The following is a 12061-nucleotide window of genomic DNA, read 5'->3' as shown; positions in this document are numbered from 1 at the left end:
AGCCACGGTGGCAGAAAACGAAGCGTGTAGGCAGCGTGACTTTCATCACGGGATGGGGATGGAGAAGACCCTGTAAGCTCTGTCTCCTCGCCGTTATTCCCTGAGTTGCGCTGCTAAGGAGAACATACGAGAGAGCAAAAAGTAAAATGGGTTGCAATGAGCCGCTCTGTTAGGCTGATGAAAAGTACTGCTCAAAAGATGTTTGGCCCGAGTGATGTGGATATTGTTTTCAGGTTAATTCCTTGGCATGTGCAAAGAATCGATACCACGTAACTCTTTCATTTAAAAGATTTTTAGTTACGGTACTCGTTTTAAATGCCCGTCTTCAATGGGTGAGCTGCTGTGCTGGAAAATGCCTCATCTCAGGGCACCTTTGGACTTGGGGCGCCTGGTAGGCTCCGACGATGGAGCACGCGACTCTTGATCTTGGGGTTGTGAGTTCAAGCTCCACACTGGGTGTAGAGATTACTTGAAAATAAATTCTTTTTTTTTCTTTGTAAGTTTATTTATTTATGTATTTATTTTGAGAGAGCAAGCACGAGCCGAGGGAGGAGCAGAGAGAGAGAGGAGAGACAGAACCCCAAGCAGGCTCTGCGCTGACGTGAGGCTCGATGCCACGAACCACGAGATCATGACCTGAGCTGAAATCGAGAGTCGGGCGCTTAACCAACTGAGCCACCCGGGCACCCCGAGATTACTTAAAAATAAAATCTTTAAAAAAAGAATACTTCTGGACTTGAAAATTATTTCGTCTCTCTCTACGTTGTAGCAAAGTGCAGTCAGTGGGCCTTGGATAATTTATTTAGCTTCTTAATGAATCAAGCTCACATGATAGCTGTCAAAAGATTAAGGCCAAGTAAAGCACAGCAGTATGGTTTAATGTGCTTTTATTGGACCCAGAATGTCTGTGTTCGTTACTTTTACCTGTGCAAAATGATACAAATCCCAGAAATCCTTTTGAGGGTGTTAGTCTTTGCTTAGGGCTGCTGCCTTTTGTGTGTGTCTAGATAAATTTTCCATGGGAGCAGTTTACAAGTAACCGTATTGAAAAATTAGTTTCACACTGGGTTTTTTTCTGGGTTTATGCTTTTTTTTTTTTTTAAGTTTATTTATTTTGAGAGAGAGGTGGGGGGAGGGGCAGAGAAAGAGGAACAGAGAGAATCCCAAGCAGGCTCTGGGCTCACAGCCCAGAGCCCGATGCGGGGCCTGAGCTCACGAAACCGTGACATCGCGACCTGAGCTGAAATCAAGAGTCAGACGCCTAACCGACGGAGCCACCCAGGTGCCCCGTGGGTTTGTGCTTATAATTCATAGAAGTTAAAGTCATCGTGCTCTGTTATCTTCCGTGTAGTTCGTGCTCTACTTCTCTTTTTTGCAAACAAAAATGAATTCTTCAGGCTCCGTAAGCCCATGTTCCGCTTTTTCTTCCCCCATCACAAACGGTTCCGTGTTTGCTCATCCCCGCTGGGCTGCTGTAGCCACCACTATTCCCACTGAAGGGTGAATTCTTTATGTCATAGAGCATGCAGTTACCCAGGCCGTTTTACAGTCAAGTTTGTAATGTGATCTTTCAAAACAACCTTATAGTCTCCAGGCAATTACAAAGCCCTAGCAGATGGCAGGAAGAGGGGCCCAGAAGACCTCCTGATCAGAAATGGAGATGTCTTTCGGTTTCTCCATGAAGATGCCGAAGGTCAATGGTGAGTGGGTTCTCCGTGCTTACGATGACCTTTGCCGGGGGCACATGCATATCTAATCAAATGTTCCGCTTTACTTGTATCTTTGTTATACAGTCCCAAGAAGCAGAAATATCACATTTCTTATCAGTATCTCATTTTCATTGCTTCAGCTATGCCTCTATAGCTCACTGAAAGGAATGTTAACCTTTGGTGAGTGAAACATGCTCTGAAAGAATGAAATGCTATGAGTCTGCATGCTCTTTTGTGGTTTACCCTTGGCTCAGACATTTCAGCTGAGAGACCTGGCTTTGTAATGGCTACAGATCCCACTACATTTGGTCGTTGAAGTCACTCATTGACTCATCTCATTTTTAATGAATGCCTACCAGTGTGTGCCAGGAACCATGCTTTGCTACTTTACGACACAGTCACCTTCTCTTTGTCAATTCACATATTGACTTTTTAGTCCTACCATTCTACTCTAATGCATTTGACTTCACTTAGCACCGATTGCCAAGATGGTTCTGCCGAATATACTGTGTAATTATAGAGAGTCCAAAGCAGGAAGGAAATCTTGTTTGGGAGAGGACTGAGTGAACGAAACTCCATAAATCTTTTGGAACTTTGCTGTGAAATGATTGTTGTCTTCACTGTGCCCATGACGTTAGCTGAAAGGCTACATGGAGTGTGTACTTTGACTCTAAAGGTGGACGAGTACAGGCCAGGGTGAAAAGTAATGACGGATCATTAAAGTAATCAGCATTTTTGCTAGTAACCTAAGTCCCTTGTAGGTCACTCAAAGGACTCAAGGACAGTGTCATGAAGGTCATTGGATTACATGTGGTTTTTGTTGTTGTCGTTACCGTATATTACCACTGTTGGCTACTAATTCATTTATCATTCAGGTTGGTGAAAAATCTAAACAGAAGAAAAGAAGGTGTGATTCCCGGGAATACTTCGCAGATTTTAATTGGTGACTATGGGTTTCGGAATGCCAAAGTTACAGGTATAATATGAACAGACTGTATACTGTTTGTTTAAAGGCTAACAGTTTTAAAGCTCCACCAAGGATGCAGTCGACATAGGCAAGAACTTCTCTGCACTTAGAAATAGAGCTGCAAGCATATTATGTTGGCTAAGATTTTTTTTTTTTTTTTCCTTTCGTAGCGTTAAAATAACGAAGAAAGATTTTTAAAACATGTTACACTTTTCCCTGCGAGGTTGACTGGTATGGAAGAGAGTCTCAGATACCAAGGTGTCTTGTAAGAGATCCTTCAGAACTAAATACTGATGATGTGCTTTTAAAGTACCAGCATTATACTGTCCAAGAACGCTTTACCAGTGTGTTTTAGTCAGTTCTGAGTACATTGTTTCCTTACATTAGCTTTCAGCCACATACACACACACACTCGTGTCTGTGTCCAAGACGTCATATATGAAGGTAGCATAAAGTAATGAGTGCTGACCTAATATTCCCTTCTATTAACCCTACACTTAATACATAAAACTTCTGTATTTGAAAATAAACCAGTATTCTTTTACATTTTCCCCCTAAGTAATACTGAGCTATCGAAAGGTATCACCAAAAAAACCCCACGAAAACACAGACTTTTTGTGAACATTCTTATCATATGCACATATTTCCTTTGAATTCCTAGGTTTGGACTTGTATTGGAATTCTGTATTGGCTCAATTAGAAGAGCATGCGACTCTTGAGCTCAAGGTCGTGAGTTCAAGCCCCACGTTGGGTATAGAGATTAGATGGTATAGAGATTAAATGGTATAGAGGTTGGGTATAGAGATTAAATAAATAAAGGTCACTTCTTGTTTGCTTTTTTAGGTACCCTAAATCTGGGTCACCTTTTAGAGTTTTTCCTCACTGGTTGTTGAATTATTTAGATAATTATTGAATGATTTACATAATTAGTAATCAGAAGAGTCTGACATATCTGAACTAGTTGACATTTATTTAAAACCTGCACCCAACGACTGTAGAATACACCATTATTTTTAAGTGTACATGGAACATTCACCAAGATAGATCATATGCTGGGTCATTAAAATAAGTCCCAGTAAATTTCAAAAGACTGTAATCATATAAAGTCTTAAAAAGCATTAGAAATGGATGTCCGTGGATCTCTGGGTGGTGAGCAACGCACCTCCAAAGAACACGTGGGACAAAAAAGAAAGCACGAGAGAAATTGGAACTATTTCAAATTGGATGTTCAGATACTTGTGTTACAAACTTAAAAATCACCGCAATTCACCATGTGAACGTAACAGAGGGGGAAATTATGTCATCCTTTAAATAGCTGACAAGAGTCCATATTCATCCGTGATAAAAACTCTCACCAGACGAATAAAGGGAATTTCCTCAATCTGATCATGTACGCTCATGAAGAACCACAACTAACATCACACTTAATGGTGAAATATTGGAAGCCTTCGCCCTGAGATTGGGAACAAGCCAAGGATATTCACTCTCACCATTTCTATTATAGCCATTTTCATAACTCAAGATAAAGAGAGAACAAAATGAAGGGAAGAGGCAGCACCGTCATGCCGAGCAGATCACGTATTTGTACAAAACCATAAGGAACCTCTACACAAAAAGACCCTAGTAGAAGTAATAACATTTTATAAGGCCATAGTGTACAAAATCATTATACAAAATAAACTGTAATTCTCGATCCTAGCCACAGAGAATTGAAAAAACTGATTTCAAAAAACAATACCATTTACATTAGTCATATAAAATGTAAAATAAATAGGGATAAATCTAACAACAGATGTCTAAGCCTTCTATACTGACAACCACGAATCACTGCTGAGATATATATAAGAGAACTTAATAAGGGGGAGGGAGAGATACCATGTTTAAGGATTGGAAATCATAGTGTTGTTAAGAAATCCGTTGTCCCCTGGGGCACCTGCATGGCTCAATCAGTTAAGTGTCCAACTCTTAGTTTTGGCTCAGGTCACGATCTCACAGTTCATGAGTTCAAGCCCTCATTGGGGCTCTGACAGTGCAGAGCCTACTTGGGATTCTCTCCCTCTCCCTCTCCCTCTCCCTCTCCCTCTCCCTCTCCCTCCCTCCCTCCCTCTCTCCCTCCCTCTCTCCCTCCCTCTCTCCCTCTCCCTCTCTCTCTCCCTCTCTTTCTCTCTGTCCCTATTCTACTTTTGCTTTCTCACTCTGTCAAAATAAACTTTAAAAAAATCCATCGTCACCCAATTGACCTATAGAGTTCACGCACTCAAAATCTGAGTATTAAAAAAATGCAGGTTTATTCTAAAATGCATATGGATGGGTGCCTGGGTGGCTCGGTCAGTTAAGCGTCTGATTCTTGATTTTGTCTCAGGTCATGATGTCATGGTCGAAGATCGAGCCCTGCATCAGGCTCCACACTGAGCGTGGAGACTGGTTAAGATTCATTTTCTCTCCCTCTCCCTCCCCCCCGCCTCTCTCCCCCACTCATGTTCTCTCTCTTTCAAATAAAAAAAAAATGCATATGGAAAGGCAAAAAATCCAGAACAAAAGAATCTCAAAAATCTGGAGGACTTACATATCTGATTTCAGGACTTACTATAAGGTTATAGTAACAAATGCGATGTGGTATTGATGTAAGTGTAGAAAGATACAGAGATTTCTAACATGGATCCACATGCACATAATCGAAAAATGTTCAATCAAGGTACCGAGCCAGCCGGATGGGGAAAGGCAGGTTGTTTTAACAAGTGGTGCTTGAGCAACTGGGTATCCGTATCGGAGAAGAAATGAACCTTCATCCGTACATCTCATACCGTGTACAAAAAGCGGTTTGAGTTGGATCATAGACCTGAACATAAAACCCAGAGTAAAAGCTTCTGAAATCTGAAAGCACAGGACAATATCTTCATAACTGCAAGTAGTTAACAGTTTCTTTCTTTCTTGCATTATACGAGGCAGAAGAAGCACTAACTATAAACGAAGAGTATCAAACAGAAACCTTGCACATGCTGAATTGAAAGTTGCACATACAACTTTAAAAATTTGTATCTGTTAGATAAAATCTAAGATACTAAAAGCCAACACTTTCAGAAGCCAGATAGTTGTACCGAATCACATGTCCCCCCAGATTTCACTGATTCCATCTGCTACATTGAAAAGTTTGAAAATCAACATGGCCAGCTTTCTGCTAACTGCTTTATTGCTTATTTAAATGATTGACGACAGGGGCGCCTGGGTCGCTCAGTCGGTTAAGCGTCCGACTCTTGATTTCGGCTCAGGTCACGATCTCCCAGTTCATGAGATCGAGCCTGCTTAGGATTCTCTCTCCCTCTCCCCACCTCTCAAAACAATAAAATAAATGATTCATGAGAGAAGAAATACAGGAGCCCCTGAAAGTACATGCTAGAGAAGCTGTTGAAAGTAACATATATAAATCATTTTTTATGAAGCAGTTCAAAAACCAATAAAGCCATGTGTGTATTGGAAAATAATGGCGTTTCTTGTGCTCCGGTCTCCAAGATTCAAAACTGAAAACACCAAGTATGTTCATCTAGCTTCCATATATATAATACAGGAAGACTTGGTAGGTTTTCCATCACTTGTATCATCATTTTAGATGTAGAGCCAGATTGTCCTCATACTTAATTCGGGACAAAGTTAATTACATTACATTTCAGCTAACTGAACTGTGGGACATGTAAAATTACATATTCGATTAGCTTTAATTTGAAGTGATTCCATTACTGTAACCAATCACCGTAGATTCAGTGTGTGTCACTACCCTCTGGAAAGCACGTGGCCGAACAGCTTACACTGGCTTTGGGCCAGTGCTTGTTTTCCAGACGGCAAAGGGCTTACTCTATGTTTGTTAACGTGTACACTTTAGTTGGCAAAAACCGCATTATCTTTTCTAGTTCTTTTAATTGTCTACCGTAAGTATAGTTTTCCAATAGCCTTTTCTTTGTTTCATGCCATCGGGAGGGTAGAAATGTAATGTATTGATAGATCACCAGCACTTAAAGCATTTACTGCTCTCAACGCGGTATGCTACTGGATCAAGGCTCTAGGTCCCCTTGGTCCCTATTCTCTAGAAAGTTCTGACTTCAGACCTTTTGAGAGCATGCATGCCTTTCCCATCACGTGCATTTATGACTTAAGTCCTTTGACACATTGATACTCATTGGTAGATTTTTGTTGAATGCTATAATATCAAGTGGTCTGGATTGAGATCTACCCTCATTACACTGCATGGAGCAAAATAGTGTATTGTGGCCTACAAAAATTGAATCTGTGCCAGTTAGTGGGTTAGGAAATTACAGTTGACCACACAGGCAACTGTCGGCAGCACTTAGGTTTAAAGATAGATACGAGGCTATCTTATTTGGAATCTGGCAAATACAGGGTGAACATCTCTTTGATACTTACGTGCTTAACATGTTTCCTGTTATCTACATGCACACAAGCATAGCTCATATAATATTTATGAAACCCAGTTGTAGGAGATGTGAATTCTTTTTATTTTGCTGCCAGTAAAGTTATGCCATTCATAAACTAGATGGCTTCAAGAAATAATCTTGTACCAGAATAACACCTTTCGTAGTAAAATAAGCAAGAGACATCACCTTTGGATTTAGGATGCACCTTTTGAATCCTCACGTTGATCATTCTTCATTATTTTGTAGCCGCTGCTCTGAGTAACACAAGGAAACTAAGTTCCCCTTGAATGAAAGGAGAATGAATAGACTTTTCGAAGTAAGATTTCCTTTGGAGGTGTGAACTAGATTATATTTCTTAAAAGCGTTACAGATACGTAGCACAAGAGTCAGGATGATCTGTGCTGCCCGTGACATTCACAGAATTTCCTCAGGACTGAGAAGGACTTCGTCATTCGCAGTTTGTCTCATTCTTGCAAGAACCATCTTCACACCTTCCGCCCCCCCCCCCCCCCCGCCAAGTGCAGGTTACTTCGCTTCCAAGTAGGGTTTTCCACGACAAGCATTCGGACTCCATCTAAAACCCAGAGATCAGTCACTCGGAACATTTCCAGGCAAAACGCTTTCCCTGTAATGTTCGGGGTAACCTTTCAGTAACAAAACAAAACGAAATTCCAAAGAGAGAAGAGAGATAACCAGAGAGTGTAAACCCCTTTGTGGGCTGATGGTTTTATTTCATTATTTACTTCTGTTATCTGTGGGACTCTAACGTACCAAAGGGATGTGTTCTGAAGGACCTCTTTTGCACTTTGACTGGTATTAGGGTTGACAGAGCTGTCTTACAGCTCTGGAAAGATCCAAAGCCAAAAATCCTGTAGTTAGGATGTGTTGAAGTTTACATTTTACGCATTGAAACTTGGATACACGTGTCACAGCTTTAAGTGAAAGACTCCTATTTGCACAAGAGGTGTTCCTGTTACAAAGCTCTACGTTTCCAGTGTCTTCACTTGCTTTTGCATTTTGTAGAAAAAGCAGTTCTGGTAAAGGTGTTCTTAAGTTATATTGTGTCTCTTCCTAGGGTTTTTGTTTTGTTTTGTTTTGTTTTTGTTTTTGTTTTTTTTGGTGATCCATGTAGAGATGTCTTTCTTCTAAATATGTAAAAAGCGTGACCACTTGCTTTAAAGCCCAGGGCCAGCTTTTGCATGCGGTGTTGAATTTATGCTTGGAGTATTTTCTTTTATGGACCACTGAAGACAATGGTTTGAAATTGCTGCCTTTTGAATCACGGGCTGTGAGTTTTCCTGTCAAATTGGCACATTAGGCGCATGGTTTTTGATTATGGTTTTATGATAAACACCACGATAACTATATTAGACATAAATGTATCTTTTAAGTAGGTTTATGTGTCATGTTAAGATCATAGTTAATGCCAGTGGTATCATTTGATGTAACAGTTTGTATGACAAACCGATTGTATTTTATTCAAAGGTACCTGCAAATTATAAGTCTTCGAATGTCCAATTTGCCGAATTTATGATGATTGATTTATAACTCGCTCATGAAAATGTCCATAAATGTGATGTTTTGCTTAATGCTTCTACGACAATAACAACAACAAAATGAGACTAAAGTACGTTTCTCTTGAGTGCTGACCCTGTGGTTAGAAGACACAGCTAGGAGATAAAATTTTTGATTGATGATGCCCCTCTGCACAAAACGTCTTCATTTTTATGGTATTAAACTAGCGATTTTAATCCTTTAAGACGATACTGAGTTCTGTAGTTTCAAACATACAGTTATAGTCTTTTAATGTCTTAATCACTGTACAACGAATGCTACATTTGTATATGTATTTGTACATGGAAATGCACTGTATTAATTTTATTGGGCTATAAATGTGTGTTACTATAAAACATAGCAGCAATTTCCCTTTAAGTCTTCAAAACTTAATTACATTGTAAATGTACTTACAATGTAAATGTACTTGTGTTAATTCCACATTAAAAATATTCAACCTTAAATTTAGTCGTGTATTTTTTTCAGTTTAGTATAGTATCAATTATATGTTGAACCCTCCTTTCCTCTCCTTTATTAGCGACACCCGAAAGATACCAGAGGTATTTTGAGTTAAATGTTGACCTTCAGGTTCGTCATAATGCGGTAATAAATAAAACAGTGAGAATTAGCCTCATGGTAGCCAGATACAATAGAACAGAGAAGAGAAACCAGAAACAAAGTATTACACATATGGAATTTGCTGTGTTATTGGATGTAGCATGGCATGTGGGGAAATTGGGGACTGTTTAATAAACGATGCTAAGAAAATTGGGAAAAATAGATGTTTACCTTGAGCCTTGCTTCATAATTCCCTGAGAGACAGAGATGGAGAGATCTGACTAGAACTAGGATAAAATGTTGTGTTCAAAAAGTTTCTTCATTCAGGGGCGCCTGGCTGGCTCAGTCAGAAGAGCATGTGACTCTTGATCTCGGAATCGTGAGTTCAAGCCCCATGTTGGGTGTAGAGATTACTTAAATAAAGAAAAACTAACTTTTTTTTTTCTAGGGCTCCTGGGTGGCTCAGTCGGTTAAGTGTCTGACTCTTGATTTCGGCTTGGGTCGTGGTCTCACGGTTCATGAGTTCGAGCCCCACATTGGGCTCTGTGCTGATGGTGTGGAGCCTGCTTGGGATTCTCTCTGTCTCCCCCCTCTCTCTGCCCCTCTCCCACTTGCAATGTGTCACTCTCTCAAACTAAATAAACTTAAAGACAGTTTCTTCCCCCAAGATAGCTGTAAATGAGGTTCCAGGGGTCAGATGGATAGCCACATTGGTGAGTGGATATTTCTACACTCTGAAAAAAATCTGCTTCCATATCATGGAGCCCAAGGAAACCTGGAAAACAGCTAGATCTCTGAGATGGTTTTCTGAACCATTGCTTTTGCAAAGGGCACCTAGTTGGGTTCACCAGACTTCACCTCTTCCAAAGCTCACTAGGGAACCAGAACTTTGGGCTTAATATAGAGAAGGAACAAAAATCTATCAAGTTGGTTCAACTGAATCTTCTGTTTTTTAAAAACTGAGAAATGTTTCAGGTGCCTCAGTGAGCATCCCATCGCACAACGAAACATTTCTTTTGCTTTTAAATTTACTTTGAGTTTTTTTTGAGCAAGTGCTTTCAGTGAACTAGTTAGAAAGAAGCTAATCTCCAAAGAGCTCCTTGAAAATTAAAATGGGTATTCCAGTTTTTATTCCTATGTTGGCTGAAGAGTAAACGTTATTGGTGACATTTCCAAAATTGCGTATGAATCTCATAGAGTTGTTATGAAAGCCATCCTGACATCTGGGCTCTAGTATTCTCTTAAGAAGCGAGGACATTTCTGAGTATATTTTTGTAAATGTAAGGGAGTATAATGCTTCACTGGAAGAGAAATTAGTGATTCTGTTTGGGGCTTGGTCAGAAATCAATCCAGTTTCACTCAATAGACTTTCTCTGAGAAAAATGCTTATTATTAATAGGTATTAGAACATAGGAACCTGCTTCCCCTAGGGGCAGTAAACTCGAGAGTGCTTAACGAATCAAGTCTCAAGCAAGTAATTGTCAAAGCAAGTTATTTTTATCACATTTTGGTACACTTCCCTACATTGATTTGAAATGGTCAGTTTGCAGTTGGTTTCATGGGGCCTGCCCAAGGCCAGCAAAACGCTTAGGAACAAACCAGTGTTGGGGCGCCTGGGTGGCTCAGTCCGTTAGGTGTTGGACTTAAGCTCAGGTCATGATCTCACAGTTGGTGGGTTCGAGCCCGTGTTGTGCTCTGTGTTGACAGCTCGGAGCCTGGAGCCCGCTTTGGATTCCGTGTCTCCCTCTCTCTCTGCCCCTCCCCGACTCACACTCTGTCTGTCTCTCTCTCAAAAATAAACAATAAACATTAAAAAAAAAAAAAAAAACAGTGTTAAAGAGAAAACTTAAACCCTTTGTATTGTTGAAAAGAAAATCAGTAGAAGTGACAATAGGCTTTCCTTTTTAGTTCAAAATGTATTATATATATTAAAGCTCATGCATGATATATTTAGGTCTTCAGTTTTGCTCTGCACTTAGCGAGCGCCTATCCGATGTTTGTTGATCACCTCATTTTCACACGTACAAATTAGCGCACTAAATTCTGGGGAGATGGTTTCAGCGTATGACCTCCAGATAGGACTATTAACGTGTATTGAGAACAGCCAGTGAAGTTGGACTTCATGAAGATGCATTCCTTCAGCTAAATGAAACTTTGGATAAACCCAACCAAGATCAAATATAAACCATTTCGAAGATACATTTCATCTGCATATTTGTGAGAGAGACTCACTAACTTGATCACTATCAAAATAAGCAAAGAAATGCAACCAGGCTGGAGAACAATTAAAATATCATAATGGAGCAGAAGAGAAAGTCAAAGATTTGAAGCATGAAAAGAGCTTGATGTGCCTAGGATTACTTCAATTAACTTTTTTTTTTTTAATATTTATTTTTTGGGAGAGCACAAGCGGGGGTGGGACAGAGGATCTGAAGTGGGCTCTGTGCTGACAGCAGTGAGCCCGATGTGGGGCTCGAACTCGCAGACCGCGAGATCATGACAGCGGAAGTCGGGGGCGCTCGACCTCAACCCACTGAGCCACCCAGGTGCCCCCTACTTCAGTTAACTTTTACTCTCAGTTTGATAGTGAATGTGCTCTTTTCCATGACAATCTATGAGAAATCAAAGCAGAACAAATAAAACGTTAGTGACTAACGGAACCGTAACTTTTCCACCATGGCGGACATTTTGGAATCTATCTTCAGAAGCTAAAATGATCTCTTTACTGCAGCTGGGGAAGATATAGGGCTATACCTCCCTGCACATTTACAACTAGTTTTAAAATACCTGAATTCAGTGCAAAACAGCCATCTTACATACTGGAATTAGGACCTTAGAAATCTACC

General features: G+C 40.2%; 1 protein-coding gene across 1 annotated transcript in view; it reads left to right on the top strand.

Annotated features, from left to right (window-relative positions):
• Window positions 1–689, top strand: part of MCF2 (MCF.2 cell line derived transforming sequence) — a 73190-nt gene extending 72501 nt beyond the window's left edge. Inside the window, exon 28 of the mRNA XM_049644375.1 lies at window positions 531–689. Within this exon, the coding sequence (XP_049500332.1) occupies window positions 531–605 (75 nt within the window). The 3' untranslated portion in view covers window positions 606–689. The remainder of the gene's footprint in view (window positions 1–530) is intronic.
• The last annotated feature ends 11372 nt before the right edge of the window (window positions 690–12061 follow it).

Source organism: Panthera uncia, chromosome X (genome assembly GCF_023721935.1).
Source record: "Panthera uncia isolate 11264 chromosome X, Puncia_PCG_1.0, whole genome shotgun sequence".
NCBI lineage: Eukaryota > Metazoa > Chordata > Mammalia > Carnivora > Felidae > Panthera > Panthera uncia.
The sequence above is the reverse complement of the archived record's forward strand: the minus strand, read 5'-3'. Positions and strand labels throughout refer to the sequence as shown.